Here is a 25,477-nt window from a genome sequence, read left to right on the forward strand (position 1 = left end):
ATTTTTAATCATAAATACATCAATAGAGTTTAAGAGCAGAAGGGACCACCATATCTGGTCTGACATGTATGTCATAAGGCCACTAACACCCACCCACAAAACCCAAGAACTGAAATAAAACCAAAGTATTACAATCTACAGGAGACTGGACTATTGTATGCCATAGGCAGACAATTGGAGGGATTGAGGTTCACCAGTGTTTGAGGCCCCACAATGGCAGGGAATTGATTAAATGAGGTATCCTCAGATAATCCTGGCAAGTGACCTGCACTCTCACACTACAGTAGCAGGCAGAAAAAACCCCAAGATCATTGCCAATCTGACCTGGAGAAAAATTCCTTCCTAACTCCACATATGGCAGTCAGTTAGACCCTGAGCATGTGGGCAAGAACCAGCCTGCCAAGCACCTGAGAGAGAGGGTGGTCCCTACCAACTCAGAGCCTTGGCCAACCCCACCCTGGTGCTTCAGAGAAAGAGATGTAAAAAAACCCCCAAAACCAAAGCCCTTCTAGAATATATTAGGAGGGTGGGTGGGGGAGAAATCCCTTCCAAACCCTTGCTGGTGGCTGACTGAAACCCTAAAGCATGAGCTTTAGGAACATAAGACATAAAACAGATATGAGCCTCAGGGCTACTGAGCTCTGCCCACTACAAGCAACCCCATCATACAAGAGCACTCATACATTTGTCCAGCTCTCTCTCAAAACTAATTACGTTGTTTGGTGTGCCCCCCCGCCCCTCCCCCATAACATCTACTGGAAGTCTGTTCCAGAATCTCATCTCTCTGATTATTAAAAACCTTCTGATTTCCAACCTAAATTTGTTCATGGCCAGTTTATATTCATTTTTGATTGTCAGCGTTGTCCTTTAAGTTAAATAGTTCTTCCCCCTGTCTGGTATTTTATCCCATAATATATTGATAGAGGGCAGTCATGTCCCTTCTTGGCTTTCTTTTTGCTAGACTAAACTAGACAAGCTTGTCCCATCTCCACTCATAGGATAGGCCTTCCATTCCCTGGATTATTTTAGAAGATTTTCTTTGCACCTGCTCCAGTTTAAATTCATACTCATTCTACATGGCTGACCAGAATTGTACACAATATTCCAAATTCGGTCTTACCCAGTGCCTTGTACTTCTCCATCTGTACTGAAAATGCCTCACCTGATGCATCCTAATATCGCATTTGTCTTTTTCACAACAAAATACTGATTTAAAATCTCCTTTTCATACTTTTCTCTGCCTTCTTGGATGGCACCTTCAACAACTTGGTCAAACTATTCTTTTGTGGTCTTTGAAATGTAGATTCAGCAGCAAATAAGCCTGGATGTGTTTTCCATGTACAGATGCTTGTAGCCATTATTAGGTCACTTTTTAATGTTCCATCAACCATCTTGTATTAATGTCAATGCTGATTCTTTTAATTCCTTCTTTAATATTTCTTCTGTTTCTTCACTTGCCACATCTACTAGTGTGTATATATATGTTTAGATCTGTTCGGAGTATATCTAGAGCAAACAGCTTCAGTCACTTTGATCAATTCTTTATATTGCTAATGTTGTACTACTTAGAAAGTGATAATACCATAAAAGGTAACATATACTTTGATGTTCAGGGCTTTGCTTTTCAGTTGTTTTTGTGGCATATCATGGACTTATCTTTGCTTTTGTTTCCTAATAAGCATAGCAAGAATCTTGATATTCTCATCAATTCCCTTTCAACATTTTAGATAGCTAATTTTCATTTATAAAGTGAAATGCTTGTCTGTAAATGAAATTTTAATGTTTCTAGTAATTAAAAAAAAACAACTTTTCAAGTATATTTTTATATAATTACTTGAGTAATTATGTAAGATGTGCAAAAGATGGAAAACACAAAAAAGGCAATAAAGTCCACTAGAGATTTGATTTTTTGGGAGAGGGTAAATCCATTTTTCCCAGAATCATGGAAAAAGACTTAAGTATGAAAAAACAAGTGTACCTCAACAAAAATTATAGTACTGAGTGAGTGTTAATTTAGGGATTCAAATTCTGGGAAAGTTTGAAATTAATCTATTCTGTAGTTAAGGTGTTTGAATGAATTAAAAATTACAGCTTTTGAAAATTTAAAGAAACTATTTTTCAGCTCTTTTCTCTTGCAATTACTTTGTTTTAAACAATTCAGCCTTTCAGGAGAGGTAGACCTAAAATAAATCGTAAAATAAGAAACAGCCACATTGTTTGTACTCACTAATATTTTTTTCCTGGCACAGAAGGTGATGGAGAAAATAGTTATCATCAGAAGCAAACTTTTAAAACTTTTGATGAGAGAAGGTGGTCTGAATAAAAGATGCCTACATGCTAGAGCGCCAAACTTCCCTAATGACCTCCTTCAAAGTGAGCAGAAGGGGGACTCCTTTCCTGCAAACAATAGTCAGTCTAGTAACTGGGCTTCTCCCAGGTGTACTTCAGGAAGTGTGGAGGATGGGGATATCTGAACCATAGTAGATGCACCATACTGAAGGTCCTCCTCTGTTCTTCCTTAAGAATTCCTGGTGCATAAAGTTTCCAACACCAAGCTTCTAGGGCTCCTTTTATATAAATAGAATTTACACACAATATTTTTTTTAAATTAACACAAAATGTCCCCAACACATTCTGATAAGCTTAATTCTGGCCCACTATATAGATATACATTCAAAAGAGTTTCTATATGTCTTTAATATAGCTGGTGTGTTCTCAATCTAGGAGCCATAACTCCTGAGGAGGAAAAGGCTTGTTACCACTTCACATTCTTTTTAGGTGTTGGCGGCAGTGGGGAGGAATCCTGAAACTTTTTTCTAATGTGTGTGTTTTTTAAAAATAGCAATTTCATTTTAAAGACTTTTTTTGAAAGAACTATTAGCCTCTTATAGGTTTTATGAAAACTTTTCTGAATTTCTATGTATGTTTTGACTAAGCATGATAGGTAACAGAAAAAATAAATGTGTTATCACTCTTGAAGTGCAAATTCTACTATATTAACTTCATTGAATAACCCATGCATCTATCTTTCTATATGAAGGTAGAAGGTATTTGCAAAACCTGAAACTAAAAAATATTTGGTGCCACACTTTGAGCTTAGTTACAACTCTGTTGTCTTCCAGAAAGATACTTCAAATTTATATAGAAACTAGTGTTATGGCTTGGAATCTGTTGGGGGAGTATAGGCTACATAGTTACTTGTGTTTGTTGTATAATATTTGTGTTTGTCTAATATTTAAATGAAAAATTAAGATTGCTAATATTTCTTTTAAACTAAGTGAACTTGTATCTAATATTGTTTTTCTTCAAAGGAATTAGTGCCAGTTATTTAGCTGCTATGTTGATTTTATTCTTTCAGGTATTCTAAACTCCATTCTAAGAACATATATCTTAGGCCCAATTATTTCATCATTCTAGTTTCACACCTGTGTAATTCCATTGACTTCACTTAAATTACTCAGATTCTTCTTACTTGTGTGATATTATCATCAGGCCTCTTAAGTGTGTCTGTGGCATACTTTGCCCCTGGTATCTAGAAAAAAAAGTCATCTCTGAATATCCTTTAATATACTCTGTGGTGTGGGGATTTTATTTGCTTCTTGATTTTACTTTTAAGAGAACTGATTCTGTATGTGAGGGTTTCGGTGTATGATGAACTTTTAAGGAGTTCTGAATCATTGAGTAGTGTGCAAATGACATTTAAAGAGGAAATTAACAGTAATAACAGTATGTATAAAATACCTGTATAAATATAAAGTTACCAGAAAAAATCCAAAGCTTAGCCCAAAATTTTGTGATTTAAATTTCCAAAGTTAGGTATGTAAATGAGTATTTAGGAATGTAGATGAAAGTGACCTGATTTTCAGAGGTCCTTCAGTATCCTTAATTTTCATTGGGTTTAAAGGGAATTGTGGGTGCTTAGAGAGTCTTAAAATCAGACCATTTTTGTTTGTGTGCCTAACTTTACATGATTAAGTTTGAAAATTGGGAGCTTATTTAATTAGATGAAATTGAAAAATAAATGTTTGACCCTGTGTTTATATTATATGAATGACACTGAATGTTGTGGTTTCCAGTGACACTAGATGGCTCAGGTGATTGAAGTAATTATTCAAAATTGATGGGTGGTCTTGTGAAAACCATTTACAATTGATGGCTTCTAATAGAGGAGGAAATGTTATTAAGCAAAAGACCTGTATAGATATCCAAGTTTTAGAAGCCATTAATCTTTTCAGTATCTTAGTATGCTCTGTGTACACATTTTTATCAATTGTTCTTGTGTGTAACAGCTACATTAAGTTAAAGTAGTTAAAGAATGTAGGGTACCAATGCAGAGCACCTGCTCACTAATGTCTTGAAGAGTTTTAGTTTGTGTCAGTGCAAAAATAATTTGTGGAGGTTGTAACATTAACTTTTTTTTTAGAAGGAAGTGTAATCACAAATGTAATAAAGCTTCAATGCACATTCTAAATTACATTAAAATAGAGTTTCTCTAAGTAGCATTTCAAATAAAGTAGTAAAATAAAAATACTGTCCATTGGTCTTGTAACATTGTACTGTAACTATATGACTATGAGTAACCCAGTAAAGAAACAGAGCTGTTTAACTTGTACTGTATTACCAAATGAAGACTTTCTGAAAGACAGGAGATAACATCAATCTTGAGCACCCTCTGCTGACCAAACTGTGATATGGCAACGCTTTAGGAAATTGCTTGCTTATCTTTTAAGCCTTGAGGTAGGCAGTATACTGTGGCAAAATACTGAAATGCTTTACTAATGTTAAAAATATTACTAATCATGCAATCAGAGTCATCCAACCAACAAAACTCTGTTTCTGAAAGTGACAACTGTAGATTTAGGAGTGTCTGGAGATAAAGCAGATAAGTCTTTTTTTTTTTTTTTTGTGGGGGGGGGGTTTGAGCTGTGTAGAGTACTAGAAATAATGGGACTACAAATAAAATTAAGATTCATAATTCATTTTATGATAAGCATGAGTTACCCTTCTTTTGGTTAAATTCACTTGGGTTTTTTTTTTTTTTTTTTTTTTGTGAAAGCTACAGTTTACTTGAACATATATTAAGTAGTACTCTTATGATAAAGCATATCACATATTTGAAAGAGAAGAGATCTTTTTAAAAAGTCATGAAAACTATGGCCAATATTTTAAAATTTGGTTACCTTAGTTTAGGCACCTAAATACCTTATGTAGGCATCTATAGAAAAGGCACTTAGAGCTCCTTTTGTGGTCAATGCGACTAGTGAATGTTGAGCATCTCTGAAATTCAGGCCACATTTATTTAAATGTACTTAGGTGCCTGACTTGTAAGAATACACAACAATGAAAAATCAGTTATGTTTATCTGAGGGAGGTAGAGAGGGGAGGAAATGTGTAGGCTTGTATTTTAGATTCCTGAGCAAAATTATAAATACATTTTTAGAAGAGATGATTATATTGTTAGTTAATTCAAACATGGGTATCATACAGATTACAAAATAGTCCACTAACTAAAAGAAAATAACCAGAAATTGACAATTACAGAGTGGCCTAATTCTTAAAATGTATTGATTATCCTTTGTGGAACAAACATGTCTGCTTTTAAGAATCTAGCATTAACTTCTCTTGCTCTGTATAGCTATAGAAAAATTAATGAGGCAAAACATTTTGTAACAAAATAAAGGCAAGATAAAAATTTTCAAGTAGGTAACATGTATAGTATTTTAAGGCACTATTACAAATAAAAAATATAAAGATTCTAAACCTCCAAACCAGTTTAGCTTAACTATTACATTCAGGTTTTTAGGCACATGATTTACTATTCAAAATAGCATAAATCAGTTCAGCACATCTCCTATAAAATTATGTTATGTGAAAGATAATGTAAAGGTACGTACATTTTTGCAAGCAAATTCACACAAAATACACTTGAAGATCCAGTTTGGTGTTTTCTGGAACTTTTTCTATAAACATTATACTCTAGTAGAATTTTTTATTATTATTATTATTTTAAAGGCTAGTAAAGTGTTCACCGATTTTTATGTAGTTTGCCCCTCCCCCCCAAAAAAGCCAAATGATCCTAAAAGTACAGGACTAGTAATAACTTTGGCAACACTTTGGAAAATGTTCCTCTGCGTAGTCATTGCTGCCCCTTATGATTAAACAAAAGACTGTGATGTATTTAAAAACTGACAAAACAGTGAGTGGCAGATAGAAACCTTTTTCACTAAACGATCATTTTAGGTATTTCAAATGTTTTGTTTTTCAGTTTTTGGTTTTTTTAATAATGTGCGTGTGTTCTCTTGGTTTTGTATGTACTCATTAAAAGATAAGGAAGGTTTTGTGCGGAGCACAGTATATAATGCACGTTTCATGCTGTTTGGCATTGGGCACAATAAGATGAGTTAAGGGGGATGTGTAAATTTAAATTCCCTTCGTCTTGTTGATTTGAGTCAATTTCAAATTTAGAATTTTTTCTTTACTCTGTTACCCAATGTGCCCCCTTGTTTAATTAAAAAAAAATACACAATATGAGAACTGATGTGATGAATCACAGGAGTTCCTTTGAAGTTATTACAATTAATAGCAAAAGTACATTTTATAGACTTTAAAATCTGAATGTGTAAATACAGATATAGTGACAAAGAATAACATTTGAAATGGGATTGCAATGTTCTGGTTCATCATTTTATGTAGGGAGACTTTGAAACATAAGTAATTGAACCAATAAATTCTAATGGTAAAAAATATCATTTTTATTTAACAGATGACTGGCATAATAAACCATAGTGCCTTAAATGTGTTTGGCTGACATACATTAAGGGTGAGTGAGAATGAATAACTGTACACCAGCCATTTCCTAAAGGAGAAACCTTGTTTCTGTTCAGCTCAGAATGTAAAGAAAGGGCTGAGAAATGTGGATTAGGAAAATTGAGTATGAACAAGAAAACAATGAAGAGTCTGAAATAACTAAACTTTACTTATTTTCCTTTCTTGGTATTCCCGTTAATTAAAAGTAGAGATGTAATGACTTTGAAGTTGGTAAAGAAAGAAAAATATGAATAGATATTATTTCTTGGATGAAACTTAGTGTTCAGTTCAGAGTCTATTTTAGTAGTGAAGAAATTTTCAGCTATTGAAATGCAAATGAGGGCCAAATCTGGCCCTATACATGCCATGCCACCCCAATGCAGTCAATACGATGTTGGTCAATGAGAAATCTGGCTGATGACTACAATAAAATTACTTTTTAAATAAACTTTTCAGAAGGAAATACCTCAAAATGTGCCTTTTAAAAAAAAAAAAAAAAAGTTTTCTGCTGAGGAATTATACAGGATCTTTTTATGTATTTAGGCACATTGGAAGAATTATTCTGTAAGTAGTATAACAGCTGTGAAAAATAATGTTTTCATAAGATTAAACCTAATAGGGCTGTTATGTCATAACAGCTTTATTTTTTTATGCTTTGTTTAATTAAAGAAGATTGATGTTTTTGTCACTTTCAACCTTTCTTACAAAAATTAAAATAAGTTGATTTAGTTAATGTAGTGGTGTGACTCGGGCCTTCTTGCTTTCTGATGTGCCATTATAGTGTTACATTGTGAAGATTAGATCCTTTACTCATTCATTGACTGAAACATACATAAATAAAATTAAAAACTAGACTGATAGATTTTTTGTTTTGTTTTGGTTAAGCAGGAGAATACCATATTTATCCTTTTTTGTTGGTATAAACCATTATTTTACTGAGAACCATTAGCTATTTAAAACTTGGTACATAAATTAAAGAGGAGCTAAATGGATTTGTGATTGTTGCCATTAGTAGCATTTTAGATTATACAAGCAATTATTGTGTTCATTATCCTAGAGCAGCCCCTTTGCAAAACTATTGTGCCTGTCTTAGACATTATGTACAAATTTTCCCTTGGAGATTAAAATTTCCAGTGGCGTATTTAATTTTGTTATCACAGTTGTTTCAAACAGGACAAATATTAAGACAAGCAGAAGAAAATTTATTTAACAAATATAAGAAATTGCAATAAATGATAAAAATTACTCAGTATACTTAATTCATCTTTTTCTTATGTAGCCATAATTACTCTACTCTGATTATGAATATTTTAGGGGCAGAACAGGTTCTTTTGATTATGAAAAGCTTCATTCTTTCATAAGTAACATATGTTAGAAGTTACTTGATAAAAGCATAATTGTTGAGGTATATATTGAAATATGATCTTCCCTAATTCCCCTGTACTACAGTATATTTAAAAAGAAATTGGCTAATTAGTTTTTTCTTCGAAATATGTTACACTTTTTTTAACTACCTGGATAAAATAGTGAATAGTTTGGTTGCAGAAACTACTGTACATGTAAAATTATAGTATAAAACTATTTAAATTAATGTGTTTGTGTGTGTGTGTGTGTGTGTGTATATATATAAAAATTCTAGGGGAGAATTTTTGAGGAATGCAGTATGCAGTTTAAAGAATTCATATTTTCCTTGTATATCCTCCTCTTTTGAATGGGTGTCACATGTAAAGTTGACTTTACTGTGGAAAGCAAATAGAAATGTTCAGATTGTCTAATGACAGTAACATGATGGTTTGGACTATTGGGGAGGGAGAAAGTTATCTTGTATAACAATTAATCACTACCCCTGAAAGAAGACTTTTATTTTTTTTACTGTATACTTGAGAACACATTTTACCTCAAAGTTTTCTTTTTCTTGGTTTTAAACACTGTTCCAAGAACATTGTAGTTGGATTTCAAACTTATATTCACACCTGTTTTCATCAATTAGAAAAGGTATTAATGCTTTGAATTAGCTACATATCAGTGTTCAGTGGACTACATCTAATGTTTCTGTCCTATGAGTGGCATTTTTTCAAAAGAAACTTTGTAATTATTTTTGTTAGTTTTTGTCTTGGCTTTTACAGTCTTTCACTGCTATGATGCAGCGGGAAAAAAGTGAGGTAGTGGTTATGCATATTGCAAGACAGTGATTCTTTATTTTATTACAAAAAAAAGACCAACTCTAGAAGGCCAGATTAAATCATTCCTTTCACTTTTTAATGGGATTTGGATGAATAGAGTAAAATATGCACTTTGCATTCATTGATAGCATCTTTAGGTTGAGGTAATTGAGTCTTTTTTCCCTGACTGAATGAATAATGACTTCATCTGATCCTCAGCGAGGCCTGAAACTTAGACCGCCTTTGTCAACGCAAAAAGATCTGGGCTTTGAAACATGTTCTACTTCCCTGGCTTAATTTTTCTTCATTTTAATCCAAAAACCTATTTTTCTCAATAATTCAAGCATAAACTATGTAGGAGTGGAAGCAGCGGAAATTGCAAGATATTTGTCCTCGTTGTGCTGCTTTTTAAATGCAGCTGATAAATCAGCCGCTGTGGTCTTCAGCTGCCTAGTTCTCAAGGGAAGGGACAGCCATGCTCAGGCAAGAATGCTGGAATTTTTCAGATTTAAATATAGTTTCTTTACAGATTGTTATCTAGGAAAATGTTATGTTTCACCATCCCTTGCTGCTAGGGTCTAAAGATAAAAGGACCTCTGTGATGGGGCTTAGGCATCTCTTGCTGATATAATTTTCCCACATATTTTACTGACTAAAAGATCATCCAAAAAAGTGACTCTCCAATAGTTAGCATACAATATACATTACTGGAATAATGGGAATCTTAGTTTCACAGTTTTAATAATATCTTTTCATTAGAAACATAATATCTGGTAGGAGATCTACTGACATGACACATTAATTAGGATAGTACTTATCAGTGGTATTAAATATATTTTCTTTTTTACTTATGGAAAGCCTGGGTTCTATTTTGCCATTTTAAATAAAAATCAATAGAAGTTCCATATGAAATTGATTTTATTATTTATCTCAGTCCTTATTAAAAACTTCTTTAGTAATAAGATGGATCTTGTATCATAAATATATGATTTTTAAAAGGTAGGGGAAAGATTGATGAAATAAGATCAGATTTCCAAAATGGTATTTCTTTTAAAATAGTACTGTATGGTTACCAATTACAGGTAGTGTTAATGTCTCTCGTATCTTTTGTATTACTTCGTATCTGACTTGTGATTTCCAACTCCACCAAGTCTGGTGGTCTTATACAAAGAAATCATGTAGATTTAATAGTTTTGCTCAAAAGAAATGCTCGTCTGAATACATGATAGAAGGAAATAACTTTTTTTCCCCCTAAAAGGGTGATGGTCTCCATGTCAGATATAAAGCAATTCAAAAAAGCATTTTTGGGACATTTCACACTGTGATAGTTGGAATTATTATTGGCCTGTAACGGAAAACTTCCATCTCATGTAAGTGTGGAAAAAATTATTCAATTTGGTTATTCAAATTCAGTCAAACATAATAAAAACAGATTTGTAATAACTATTAATGGCCTTTTAGTTTCTAGTTGTATAATTGCATAAGGTGTCAATATGTGAATGATTTATGGATAATGTGTATTTACTGATTTATATTGCTTCCTTTAGGTTGGTTTGCTGGACCTTGAACTGAATCAACTGACCAAAGCCCTGTTTTTGGCTCTAGTTGCCCTTTCAATTGTTATGGTAACCTTGCAAGGATTTGTAGGCCCATGGTACCGCAACCTTTTTCGGTTCCTCCTCCTGTTTTCCTATATCATCCCTATCAGGTATGTATAAGAACAAGAGAAAAACACAGATGTCTAATTTCACTGAATGAGGCTTTCTTGAAATTTATACCCCGTTCTCATTGTGAAGGAAATTGATCTTATCAGGAAGCTGAAGAAGAAGGTGCCAACAAATCTGCTGATTCCTGAAGGATCACTCTACAGAAAACAATACTGTTGTATTTTTTTCTATAATGTTCATCTTGCAGGAGTAATCAGGATATCTAATCCTGTTACTAGCATAAATGTATTAATAAGGATACAATCTTGGTATATCAGGATACAGTTTTAGAAAACATGTGTATCTGAATGAAGTATTTGATTTATTTTGGCATTTGTAATTTCTAATGCCTTTTCAGTTATTTAAAGTGTTCTGGTCTTTTTGGTTAAAATAGTGAATAAAAACATAACTTTTTCACTATACTAATATGATATATTGAATGTAGCTTACTGGCTATATAATACAAATGCTCTTGTAACCAAACAGAGACTTTCCCTAAATTAATTAGTTCATTAAGCATGAGTACAGTATATTCAAACTGCAGATAAACTAGAACACAATGTACATAAGTATTTGTACTCTTGTCCTGTACAGAATGTACAACTCTCAACAAGAAACTTTATGTAGCTAAGAATATTTTTTTCCTTTCTGATAAAGTTGTCCTTAGCAGAAATGGGAAACTCCCTCTGCAAGTCAAGATAAAGATAATTGTTTTTATTTAAATAATTGTTAATTTAAGCACCAATAATGTATTCACTGCTGCACAAGACACACAAATAAGTACAATCACATCCCTAGGAACTTTCAGAAAACTAGGTAAATCCCACGTTTGGTATGCCATAGTATTTTCAAGAACAGCAAAGATTTTTCTATGCAGTATTGGAAGAAGATGGAAGGGACTCTATGGGTATCCTATCTTTGTCTAAAAGCACCCCTCCCTGTGTTGGCTTTTGTAAGTTCACATATGTATATGGTTGAAACAGAGTCAAATAGTTTGACTCACAAATTTGACCTGTTTTATACTCAGTTGGCAAATGTATCTATTTAAAAATATCTGAAACGTATTTAAAAAAAAAATACTTGAGTATTCTGTGAATGCACAATGGGGACTAAATATATTTGTCAAAAGGAAAAGGGCACAGTTAGATAGGGAAATAGTATTTTCTAGCTTTTAAGAGCATATAGGAAGCAGTGGAAATCTGGGTTTTTTTAAGTAGTATGTAAACTTAAAATATATTCTTGACTGTGTCCGTTTATTGTGCAACCAGAAATATTTGTTTTGTGTTTATTTATGTGCATTATTAACCCATCCATGTCTGTGAACAAATTCTTTAAACCAAGATTCTTGAACCTGTTGCAGAAGGCCAGAGCTGCTGCTGTTAAATTCATGAATCCTAGTCAAGGAACTGAGTTTACAGGAAACCAGGAAGGATCCTCAGTTTACCTTCAATAGAGCTACATTGTTGATCTTTTCCAGAGTTAGCAGAGGCCCACAAAAAGTGTGGCCTTAAGCAAACAAAAAATTCTCACCAATAAACAACTCAAATTTCAGGGTGTCCTGCAAAGTTAAGCTAAACATAGTAATTAAATAGAATTCCTGTTAACTTCAGTGCTATTGACCACTGAAAGCAGAAGATGCATGTAAGTATTAACCAGCAGGCTCCTCTGCCCATATCTGAGACTCTCTGAAACTGCAGGTGGAGCCTCATTTTGCTTACTAGCCCTTCATAGCTTAGTGCTGACTCTACTGCCACTAACCAGCACCTACTATTCGTAGTGTCAGACATATTTACTCTTTTAAATGTTTCTGGTTTTCCTGTTAGCTTTTATGTCCCAAGATGTTCTACTCTCTCTAGTTAAATTGTTGTTTGTTGTGTAATGGTTACTACTAAACTGGCATTTCATTGTAAATCTACATTTCTGGGACAAGAAGCTAGTGAAATCTCTCAACATTTTGTCAGCCCAGCATGATGATTTGCTGTCATGCCCAAGTCCTGCTTTGTTTCTTTGCAGAGCATTGGCTACTTTTTTTTCCCTTTTACTGTGACTGTTTGAACTCTATATGAAAGTGTGGCATTATAGAATTTTTGGATGGGAGGCATCTTTCTATCTAAGGATGGTATAAAAACTCCATTACTTCTTGTGTGTTGCCACTATTTGGCATGTATTAATTTTCTATTACTGAATATTAAAGGGTTTTAACTACGCTATTGAGGCAAAAAGTGCCTGTATTTCTTTAAAAAATTGTGGATGTAGGTTGCCATCTCTCTCTGAACATGCAAACTAAGGAAAGCTTGGAGACATTTGTAGAGGGCCGTCTGCTGGGAAAAGAGTTCACTATATTCATTTTAAGCCCAAGGTTATAAAAATAGATAGAGGGCAAATATGTCTTGTTACAGAGTTAAATTGGGGGGTTTGCTTGTTAACATACTGAATTCTTACGTAGTGACCCTGCTCCCTCTCTGTGAGCAGGAATGGTACTGGATGGGATTGAACTAGAGTGAAGCATATACAGGGTATGCATAGCCCCTGATTGCCACGAAGCTTAACTTTGTGGTAGCTCTATTGAGGGCAAGGAAGGGACTGCAGGATCTGCTCCCCTTCACCCCATAGAAAAGTAGCCTGTGTGCTGAAGTAGCACTGTAGAGTGGCTCTGTGGTAACTCGATTTCTTGCCAAGGAGCATTCTGTCTCATCTCCACTCCTGCAGGACCCCACCTGTATTCTGTATAACTGTATTTTCCCAGCCTGGGAAGGAGGAACTGCTCCTTGCATGACCAGATAGCAAATTTCATTTTCCCCATTTTCAATATACTTTCCTGGCATATTGCTTTGAATGCTTTTTTTAAATGATTTTTAACCACTTTCTCTGATAGTATAATAGGATTAGTTCTATCAAGTACATGAGATAGTCTGACAAGAAATGCTATCAGGAAAGATACATGACTGAGATCTGAGATGTGGCATATTGATATCTGAAAGAAGAGCAGACTGGAATCTAGCAGAGAATAGACTTTCTTGTCCAACAGACACATCTATTCCCACGCTTTTTTTATCTTGAGTCAGTCCTTTATAAGGTCACCACCCACTCTTTCAACATAATAAACAGCTCAGATCATACTGTTGTTCAAATGTCACTACACTTCTCTTCCTCTCCTCAGAATGAGGTGAAGACTGACCATTCTCAAGATTGTACTTCAACTGTAAACTTCCTGGGATCATAATTGCAAGACTAATGATAATGAAGAGACAGGACTTGTCTTTTCTCTCACTGTGAGATCCTTCTAAAAGGGGGGAAATATTTGAGCTCTTCTCTATAGATAAAGGAAATCAGCTGGGGGGGAGGGGGAAACTGGCTGTTACTGAGCATATCCATACTGGGAACTGTATTGGTGTGATTATTAGTTAATACAAATACAGAGTTAAGCAACACTTCACATGGAAAAAATATATTTGATTCATCTGGCCTAAAGCAGGTTTTTCCACTTCAGCAATGAAGCAGATCATCATATATGGCCATATGTCTTTGGAAAAGGCCACATAGCTATAACATCAAGGTGAATAGGGTACAGGAGACATCCTTGACAAACAGGTCCAACATTGAAGGAACCCTCCAGTCCTTTCATTGATCCATATATTGATGTGTGGTACTGGAACTTACGAGAGAATTCCACTGTTAGGCTCCCTGCTCTTTCAGAGGCAGACAGAGGGACATTAAAACCATACTGTAGATTTTTATGGAGTTATTTGAGCATTTAAGCGCTTGCTCTAAATAAAATCCTTGTTCAATCTTCATCGCTTTTTGCAAGACCCTCTCAACACCTATGTTCAAGTATCTGTTGCCATCACTGAGACCATTATCACTGAACTACGAAAATTGGCATAGGAGTACACCTCCACCACAGTCATATTGCCAATAGTAATGTCAAGATCATAGTTGAAGTTCTGATCTCTCATACCAAGATCTTAAGTGAATGACATTCACTTAGGTTTTGAAAGTGTTAAAAGCCTTTCGTTCAGCAACCTGTCTTTTGGATCACATCCCTACTGGCTATTGAAGGGCAGTGGGCAAAAACTGGGTTCACTTTTGGTGAAGATTATATCACTGCCTCTTGAAACTGGAAAAAGTTGCTAAAGTAAAGTTTTGGGGCTGTCTTTGCTGAAGAGACCATCACTTCATGCTTACAACTTGATTGGCTGTTGTCCACTATCCTTCAAATACTGGTCACATTTATAGAGAAGTTTTTGGGTTGAATAATCTCACATCTCTTTGATCCTTGTGAATCTGGGTTCAGACCTAGATGTGGCTTAGATGCCTTTTGTCCCCTTGACCGAATTCTTTTGGTCCTGAAATGATGTTCACTAAAATGTAAACTCTAGTGTGAGAGGATGGGCCTGTTCTTGAGTGGCTCTGCTCTTCTGTTGCTGGTCTTTGGCAATTATCCCAAATGGTGCTGTTCTGGAATCCCGTATGGTTCCATCTTGTCTAGTTACGGTTAGATGATCATGTGGCAGCAATATCCAGGAATACCTTTTTCATCTCTGTTTGGTAAAGAGGTGGTACTAGTTTCCTTTGGATGCAGACCTTGTTTCATAATGTATGCCTTTGTCACTTCCAGATTAGACTACTATACTCGTACCTTAAATAAACCCTGAAACTGGAATTTGGTGCAAGGTACTACCTGCTTATAATTTTGTGCTCTGTGATCCACATTAGCTATATTTTTGTTTCCAGGCAGAGTTTAAGATGTTGGTTTTGACTTATAAATTCCTACGTGGCATGAGACTTGCCTACTTGTGAGAGAACCTCTCTCCCTGCATAATGCTGCTGTCAGTGGAGGCACCTGAGCTTTGTTTAAAAGTAAGGGAGCTGCTGGCACGGTGTTCTGTGAAGGGCTCTTCACTTTCTAGCATATTTGAACTCGTATCAAAATAGTCTGAAGCTGTCAGACTTCAGGGTACACTACAAAGCCCATCTATTTATTCTGGCTTTTGAGATGGCAGAGCATGGGAAGGGTTGATATTTATTTTTGAACAGGGAGATGTTATTTAGGTAAAATGTATTTCTGGTGGATTATTATGTTTTGGGGTGAATGGATGATTTTAGCTTGGTTTGATATAATTATGTTTTTAGTGTGAACCTCTAGTATTATCTTGCTTATGCATAGAGAACATGCAGGCTTAATTCATGAAAGATGGTATATGGCTAATTTTAAAGAGAACTAGCGGTCACATCTATTTAGTCTAAATGAAAAAAAATTAAAATATTCTCATTATGTAGCACACTTGGAGTTTGGATGGGTTGAATGAACCTGTATCTTGTCAAACCTCATGAAATTTTGTTTGGAAAAATTTTAAACGGTCGTCAGCTCGGTATGTAAACCAATTACTAGCATGCTGCTGAAAGGAAGATTTCTGCCATTAGCAGCCACCATTAGAAATTTTGGAGTTAAAGAGGTTTTCTAGGTAGCTAATATATCAAATATACTGGCATTGAATTATGACTGTTTTCTGCTTTTTATGTCCAGTTCTGCCACTTCCCTTTTAAAAACGTGCACTTCATGCTGTGTGCCTCCCTTCCTTGGTTGCCAGCAGTCCATGTGTTGTAGAGCTAGAAAGTTCCATTAGGAGCCAGGAGTACTGCAGCCACTAGCCAATCCTATTATGATTCCCCCAATGGCAATAGGTAGTACTGGTTGTTATCAGCTATCCTACACAGTGTCTGTAATGTGGCTGACAGCTGTGGTGTTATTAGGTAGCCTTAAACTTATTAGTCCATAACAATAAACAACCTCTGCAGATGCTGCTCAAGGGCTTCCTGTCTTTCCTTTCCTTTATTTTTGATGTTTCCTACAACATAACCTGTTTCTCCAGCAGATATCTCCATGGCTGTGCAATGGCAAGATGCAGCACTTGACTCCAGTTTAATTAATATCCTCTTAAAGTGCATCACAATTCTTTTGCAAGAAACTGGACATAACCATTGAAGATGCCATGGAACTAAGTAAGCTTCAGCTACCTGGTCAGGAGGAGGAAAATTTAACAGTGCGTGGGAACAGCAGTGGGAACATCTTATTTATTTTGTATGCTTCTGTTATGTCACGTTTTATTCATCTCTTGAAATTAAATAGGCTGTGCTTTCAATCTCTCCTATTATGGAATTCTCATCATGCATCTATTCATTGCCATCCATCTTTGAACCCTCTCCTGTATTTTTGTTGTATCTTATTTCAAATAAGATGACCAGAACTGGAAAAAGTATTCTAGGGGTGAGTATGCCCACGCTTTAGTATATTATATAAAATTTTCAACATTTTCTGTCCCATTCTTTATAACATACATCCTCACATTTTGTTTGAGTTCTGATGGCTACGGTACACTGAGACTAGGTTTGTCACATAGCTGTCTACAGTGATGTCTTTGTCTTGTCTGGGTACAAAGTCCAGCAGTATGTACGAGTAGTTTGCATTTTTCACTCCAATGTGCATAACTTTTCTTTTAGAAACATGGAATTTCATCTTCCAGTGTTTTATCCATTCAGTTAACTTGGTTAGGTCTCTGAAGTTGCTCAGTCTTCTTTAGCCTAAATACTTTTGTCATTGGAAAACTTTGCCACCTAACTGCACACCCCCTTTACCAGACAATCATAAATATATCAAACAACACAGATCCTAACACAGTGTCTTTAGCACCATGCAGTTTACCTTTTGTCATGATTATATTGGATCATATATTCGTACTGCTGCTTGACATTTAGCCACTTTCAAATCCATAATATTACTTTGCCTCTCACCCCATGACTACTCAGTTTCGTTAGTAACTTCTTGTAAGGGAGCGTTGAAAGTTTGAATAGTAGTTTCTTTACTGATTTACTGACATATTAAAACAAGTAATGTAATAGTGAGACATCATTTTCCTTTGCAGAAGCTTTGGTTTTCAGACCTTATCATATCATGATCTTCCTTGTATTTTATTGTTCTATTTTTATTTTCTTATTTCTGTTCCCTATGACCCATTTAGTTGACTTTTGGATAGCCTTTGTGACATTGGAATAGCAAAACTTGGGAAAAGATTATCAGGAAGATTGATCATTACTCAGAAACTGAAGGACAAATAGCAGCCTAGAGTTGTGGAATAGCTCCAAATGTGTTTGGTCCATGGCCGACCTATAGATTATTCAATATAAGTGAAGATAAAACCTTTCAATATCCATTTGTTATATGTATGTAGTGATTCTGCCTTTTGTAATTTAAAAGACTTTTAGTTTGTGCTTATGCTGTACCTTATTTGGACTGATCATGAGCACATATCACCAAGGTGAGGTTTAAGTTGATTAGACTAATTCTTTGTCTTTTAAATTCATGTTATAGTTAGATAAATTTAATTTAGGTGTTCCTATTATTTGTACCATAGGGCTTTAGTTGCCCTTTTGTCTGGGGTTGGGAACTTCCCTCCACACACTTTCAATTACAAATTCTGAGAGAAGAGATTCTAAAATTACAGAGAGCAGGGCATTTTTCTTAATTTCTTTCTGCTATTAATTCATACTTCTTTGTATTTATATTTCATTTGTGAGGAAATCACCATAGTCTAAGCGTACATACCATAAAAAAACACACAAATTTAATATTACAACCGTTAAGTAAGTTAGACTTACCATAATAAAACAGGTATAAAAATGCCCTTCCGAGCATTTCAGGGAAAAACTACAATATGTGTATCATATGTATGTTGAATAATGTCCAGAAGAGGGACAAAGTCAAGTTTTGTCAGACTAGTGGGGATTCCAGAGTTAAGGATCTTCCACTAAGAATTATCTGACCCTAGCCTCCAGCATTAAACTCTAAGAACTGTTTATCAGCTTACCTCTGTTTCCATGGCAAGAACTTGATGGTTTAGGCAGCAATGACAAAGTAAAGACTGATCCAATTGATGGCACCACAGAATCCTGAACTTCAGAGGTGGGACTGACTTCTAGCAGAGTTACTAGTCCTCAGATGCTACTTTGAGAGATTTTCAGGGCTATGACGCCGTGATTCAAACTGTAGAAGAAAGTTCATGTTCTATCTGAGTCTGTTCTCCAAGAGTGGAGTCATGAGGCATGGAAGGCATTTCAAAACAGCATTAAGTTGGCCTAGCATCTGGTCTGGGCAACCTTCAGTACAGCTACTGCCTCACGAATAGATGCTTGCAAGTGTGCATAATCACACTTGGATGTTTATTAAGAAGCTAAAGGACCTACCATAAAATACAACCCCCCCAAAAATTTGAAGACGGGATGTGGGCCATTTTACAGAGATGTAAGTGACAAAGAACTTGTATTCTCTGGGCTCAGTATTTCTCTCTGCCACCAGCTTCTGCTATAGAAAATTGAACGTGAAATGCACCTTCTTGGAATTTAGCAAAGCTAGTGTTCAAATCCTTGACTACATTCAGAGCTGTCTGATAGGATCCTTTTTGGGGGGTGCTTCGCCCCAATAGCAGCAGAAACGGAAGTGTGCTATGCCCCCTTTCTTCAAGCACTAAAAGGCTCCAGAGTTTATAGCCATTCCATCAATGCCAGCAGCTTCACAAGACTTCCGAGGGAGACTGGGCATTTTACCCTCAAAGCCTAATGTCACCTCAGACTACATGGGTCTTGATCGTTGTTCAGTGACGCTGCAGGACCATTTTTCAGAAAATCCTTCAGATTTATGCATAACTATCATTACCTGCCCACCTCTTTCTCTCAGTGATGAGAATGCCCTTGGGAAACTATATATCAGAAATCCACCCACTCTTAAAGGTCATAAAACCTGTGCTTCTGAGAAAAATAGGAGAAGAGATTTTTTTCCCAGTACTTTCTCAAACTCAAAATTCAAGGCTGCTGAGGCCTATCCTAGATCTCAGTAATCTCTGTGTCATTAAAAAACTGGGGAACCATCCTGCCTCTTCTAGTGACTAAATTCAATTAACTAAAAAGTCCATCTCTAAAAGCCTGTCTGATTGTCCTACTGCTATGATCTAGCAAGTCTGTTGTTAAATTATATCACACTTGCGTTCTCCATGGCAGAGTAGCTTCAGACATATATAATATAATTTTTTTTGGCATATAGGAGACCAAGACAGAATACATGATGAGGTTATGTGGCATAAAGGTTGTATGTCATGAGATTGAGATGTCCACATTACTCGTGAGGGGTTTTCCCACTCATAAGTTAAGCAGGCCATTCCAATGAGTTTAGATAAACCTTTATACCATACCATCATGTGTTCTGTATATTACATATGTTTTACAGAAAAAATACAAAAGATATAGGCAGTTGTAAGTAGTTTTGTATTTTCCCATCTGTAGCCTAGGTCACTTAATTGCAGTATTGTGAACCTAATTACACAGTTCTTTAAGAGAGAGAAAGGAAATTAATAAATGTAAAACACCTCTATGTTTACTAGAAGTAGTATAGCTATTCTATACATAAAATTATCATTACTTTAAAATATCATATATAAGGGTCTTTCAGAGCTAAGGGTATATGCCAAACTGATTAGATACAAATTCTAAGTGTGTTCCATTGCAAAGATGGAAAATCTCCCCTTTCAAATTATATAAAGTTTCAGTTCCTAATCCTACAGGGTTGGGAGACATCAAATCATAAGGCTGTCAATGGTCTGGGGCCTGGATATTATCCATCCTGTACCTCAAGCCAAGTGAATCCTTGTTTTTTTCTCTGTGTGGGGAGGGGGGATTATGAGAGTAGAATTCTGCCTCTTGAAGGAAAAAAGGAAACTTTTTAAAGGTACCTTGATATAACAAAAAATGGCAGCTGTTTGACGCTGTTCAGAGATTTGGAATGATAGTAGTAGTGCTATAGGAAATGGTTTAATAAGGAAAATATAGGTGCAGTGTCCAAAGGTGCATGAGAAATACAATTTATTCTATGGATATCACCTGATATATATAATATGCATATTTGTTGTTCTAGCACTCAAAAAGTATTAGATGCTATTCAAATGTGTAGGAAGACATGGTCTCTGACCTCAAAAGTATATGTAGAAGTAATATGAACTTCAGCATTTCCAGTCTTAGGCACTGACCTATTTTGCTTATTGCCTGCTGGTGATAGGGTTTTTTAAAAAATTTTAAAAATTTTGAGATATCTTTCAGGTTATTTTGTCTCCAAAAAGGAGGATCCACTGAGGATGTCCTCTTTTTAAAAAGGGAAATTACTTCAGTTAACTTCTACTTCTTTGACCATAGCATCTCAGAAAATTTTCACTTGTCTATTTATCCCCTTCAAAATTAGAGGCTTTGTGTCTGAGATCAGATGGGCTTTTATTCATTCTTTAAGGATTTATATACACTATTGAAATTGGAAGTTGAGAACTTTGCATGCTGAACTTCATCACTCCCTCAGATGGCCAAAAGACTTTGAACTGCTGGAGTTCTCATACTGGCAGCACAAAATGCAAAATTATCCTGTGAAATGATTTTAAAATAGCAGACTTACAGATAATTTTTCTCTTTTACTTGGCTGCTCATTATATAGAAAATTATATGACCAGTTGTTTAAGTTGTATTTCATTCAAGGACTAAGCAGGGATTATTTTCGAGGTACTAATATTTAATCCTAGTGGAAGAATATCGGAAGACTTTGTTTAAAAGCCACTGTGTGTGTGGACAATAGAACTACATCTTTTAATTTGTAAGTGAATTTAGTGTTCCTGAAATTGAAGAACTAATAGCAATTATTTGAGTTAGAGATACTACAGGTAAACACTGTATAATTGTCCTAATATTTCTTACTCCTAATCTTGTCCTAATATTGCTCCTCATTCCTAAACTTTGATCTTGTCTACACTTAGCTCCGGGATTCAGCGGCAGTCGACGGGAGTTATGCAAGCTTACGCAAAAAACTTGCGTAACTTCCGTCGACTTCTGGGCTCCTCTTCTGCACACCGTCTTCACTGCACTGCGACGACGGGAACCGCGTTCCCATCGATGCATCACTACACTACTTGCGAAGATGCTCTTAGTAAGTCAATTTCTGGATCAACTGAGCGGGTCTGCACTGACCGTTCAGTCGATCCAGAGAAATCAATCTGACGGCGGAGACTTTGCCGCCATCAGTGTAGCTGTAGTCTTGGAAACTCCTGCTACTGCATTTTGAAGTTTTCTTGAGTGGAGACTACCAGTGATTAAGAAATAGCCTAATGGGCCAACTGAATTGGAGAAAATATCCTCTTTAGGGAGGTGTGTGTATTTTTTTTTAAAAATTTGATGTTTTTGCCACTTAAAGTACAACACCATCAATCTAAAAAATCATCATTCTTGTATTGTATCATATCAAATGCTCCAGTATTTATTTTTTGTTTTCACTTTTATTTTTGAGACAACTTCTCTCTGTTGGAGTTTTTGTTTTGGAAAGCTTTTCTTTTGATAACTTTTACCTAATATCAGTACAAATAATGCCTACTGTAACTGAAATGCACTAAAAATGTTTCTTTTCAATGTTGTTTACTTTGTACATTTAATAGCGCCGTCTTTCATGATTTTATCTGCATATGAGGTCAGTACGTTTCTGCTGTTCAGTGTAAGTCTTTCACAAAACAGTGAAAGAAAGAAAGAAAAAAAGAAAAACCTTTCTTAAAATTAGGAAAATGTGATTGTAAGGCTGCAAAAATTGTCAGGGGGGCTCTGGGCAGGTGTAGTACCTAAAATTACTTCTCGTAGCTCACTTGTCTAGATTTCAAATGGGAACTTAATTTGAGCAGTTCTATCTCCTCTTGAACATGAAAACAGGAATCACATACAGCAGCAGCCAAATCATACTGAAACAAATTGAATTCCTCAGCACAGGCAAATTAACTTCAAGTTTTATGAGATTATTGAAGTATTTCAGAATGAACATTCAGTAACACAGTAGAATATTGAAACAGTATTAAAATAAATTAGGTTACACCCATATTTTAATATCCAATATTTTGTAGCCTGCGAGGATTAGATATATTTTGACAGACCAGTACAAATACTTTAAGGAGCAAAGATCAGTTGAAAAATGTTCAGTCTCTTTAGTGGATTCAGTTATGCCAAAACAAATAATTTTTTCCCAGATCCCTACTACCTGATACTGCCTTGGTAGTTTTCTCTGTGCCTCCTCTCCTATTTCTACCTTTTACCCCTCCCCAGTCCCCCTCAGTTTAGTGATGGTGTTCCTATTTTCCTTGACTCTACCTGGTCTCCATAGCTACCTCCCCGCCCCCCACCACTTGCGGCCAGGTCTCTCTTCTTCCATTTTTGCTTTCATTTCCATTTTTGTTCTTTCTCTCCTCCATGTGTTTTTCAATCCTTCTTGTCTCTCCCCTTCCCCCTGTTTTTCTGCTTTCCCTTTCTTCCCCTACTTTTAGTCTCCACTCCTGCACCACCCCTCCCCATTTATCTACTCTCTCCATTTTTTCCCCTTAATCCTCCCCATTTGTCCCCTCATATTTTCTTCTGCCATCCATTTTAGCCCTCCACCTTCTTATCAGGTCTGAGAATGTCTGAGTGGCAGCTAAGTTCGCTCCTCTCCTGCTGTCTCAGTGAACTCTGGTGCAGCCTGCATAGCACAATTCTCCTTCTGGCTCATCTGTAGCAATGGGCACCAGCCAAAATTCCTGCTGTGCTTCATAAACTTTGAGTAGGATCACATTCACGTTCCAAACCAGGGCTTGAGACAACTCTGCTGGCAATGTTCCCCAGTTGGGGGCCCTGACTTGTGATATCAGGATAACATCCGGTTCACATCCAGTTCTCTGGCATAATTCAGATGCAGTGATCTCACTTTTGAGTTTCCCTTTATCTTTACCATAGTACTGCAATATTCCTGATAGTTTCCCATGTTCAGATATTGGATGCAGATGTATTGGGGAAACTGATGGCCCTCATAGTTTGCTGGGTGTGGAATGAAGAGTTCAGGTATTAGTCACCCCTTATCGGTCCACAAAGAGGAGGAGGAGAGATGGATCCCCTTGCCATTTCCAAAAGCCTCAACTGCCTCTTGAGGTCTAAAACTGCAAGCCACTTCCCATGTCTTCCTAGGTGCTAAAATCTCCAGCTTCCCTCTGACATCTTCTGTAGTGCAATAGTTCCTTTTCAATCCAAAAGTCTGACACACACTGGAAATCGAAAATTGAGCCACAACATAAAATAAATACGAAGATAAATAATATAAGAAATACTGGTCTGTTTGCATTATTTGATTATCATATTTATCTAACTTAAAAATGAAAATTTTATATTTATTTGCCACAGAAACCAGTGGGTCTCACCACAGAATTTAGGCCAGTTTACCTCAATCCACTTTTGGGTTGCTGAAGAAAGAACAGAGGATGAAAAGGAAGAATGTATGCAGTATCCGGGTTAGCCAGGGGTAATGGGACAAACAGCAAAAGGAAAAATAGGCCTGAGTACTAGGGAAAACTTCCTGATGGTGAGAGATCTATTGGACTAGACTCAGGGGGGAAGTGATGGAAATTGTATTGCATGGGGCATTGAAAATGAGACTGAGGATATTACTGGAAAGTCCTTCATTTTTAGGGGTAGGCTAGATTCCCTACAAGGTGTTCTCCATCTCTTTGGTTGTTCTGATTTAGTTTTGGTGTAAGATATCGGATAGACTTTGTTTCATAAAGACTTATTCCACTATGCACAGTTACAGCAAATTGATCCTGAAAGTTCTTAATTAGATTATTAAGCCATCTCATTAATATATCACTCTCTAACATTTACACCGAGTGATTTTTTTTCTGTTATGACAGTACTTTTAGCAGCAATGATTATCAGTAAAGCTAACAATCATTTCTCACAATACATTTCAATATTTTGTTCCACAGTTTCTTCAGGTTACTCCCTCATGTAATATATCATCACCCTCTGAATAACCATTAGAGATAACAATCTTTCATCTTTTTTCCCCTTGATTATACCTCCCTTCCTATCTCATCCTCAAATCTCAAAATCATTGTCCTTTTGTATTCTGACTGAGTTTTTCAAAGCAGTCTGAAAGATGGACATATTTTCTTCCAAAGTTAATGGAAGTCGTGTCTAAATCTCCTAGACTGCTTTGAAAAGTTCAGTCTCTGCCCCTGCAGTACTCCTCCTGTAACATTAATTTCTGCTGGCCAGACTGTCTTCTGTCTTTCAGAGTCCAAAACCACATATGGGTATGTCATCAATAACCTCTCATATTGAGGGATTTTCTTCAGCATATCATTCTGCATATTCTGAAAACCAATGATGTCGTAGCCAACAAGTCAAAACCATGGGACATGTTAGGAAGGAAGTCTCAGTTGTTGACTTTTTGCTTTATGCGAATGATTACATACTAGGCTTTCTTAGCTCACTACACTTTTTCTCTGGGATAAACTTATTGTTTCTTGAGCATATCCAAGAAACCCAGAAGAGGAAATCTAGATCATCTTGCCATTCCTTGGTGGTATTTCATCACTTCCTACTGCATATATAACCTTATATATAATTAGGGATGTAAGATCTATTAGTGTTCACTCTCATCCGAAACCAAGAAGTTTGTGTCTTTCTCAAGAGGTTAAAAGTAAAGGGTTGAATCTTTTTCTCTGAGAGGAAAGACTTCTTTATTTCAGTGCTTGCAGGACACACTGAAACATCTGAAGGAAGTTAAATCCATTGTCTTTTTGCTGGTTTTCACTAGTTGCCATACAGGAAAAGAGATCTTTCCAAATCCAAGGCCTCTCTGATCCTTACAGTAAGCTTCACCGAAGGGCATCACTGAAACCACAAATGTCATTTTCTAATGGAGTACAGTGT

General features: G+C 35.9%; 1 protein-coding gene across 3 annotated transcripts in view; it reads left to right on the forward strand.

Annotated features, from left to right (window-relative positions):
• The window catches only part of ATP9B (ATPase phospholipid transporting 9B (putative)), a 308,847-nt gene that overhangs the window by 196,150 nt on the left and 87,220 nt on the right, over nt 1–25,477 (forward strand). For all 3 annotated transcript variants that reach the window (XM_067537529.1, XM_067537530.1, XM_067537531.1), the window contains one exon: nt 10,517–10,677. In XM_067537529.1, the coding sequence (XP_067393630.1) occupies nt 10,517–10,677 (161 nt within the window). The remainder of the gene's footprint in view (nt 1–10,516; nt 10,678–25,477) is intronic.

The sequence above is a fragment of the Emydura macquarii genome, unplaced genomic scaffold, assembly GCF_026122565.2.
Source record: "Emydura macquarii macquarii isolate MOO-44397 ecotype Brisbane River unplaced genomic scaffold, CSIRO-AGI_Emac_v2 contig_431, whole genome shotgun sequence".
NCBI classification, from domain to species: Eukaryota; Metazoa; Chordata; order Testudines; family Chelidae; genus Emydura; species Emydura macquarii.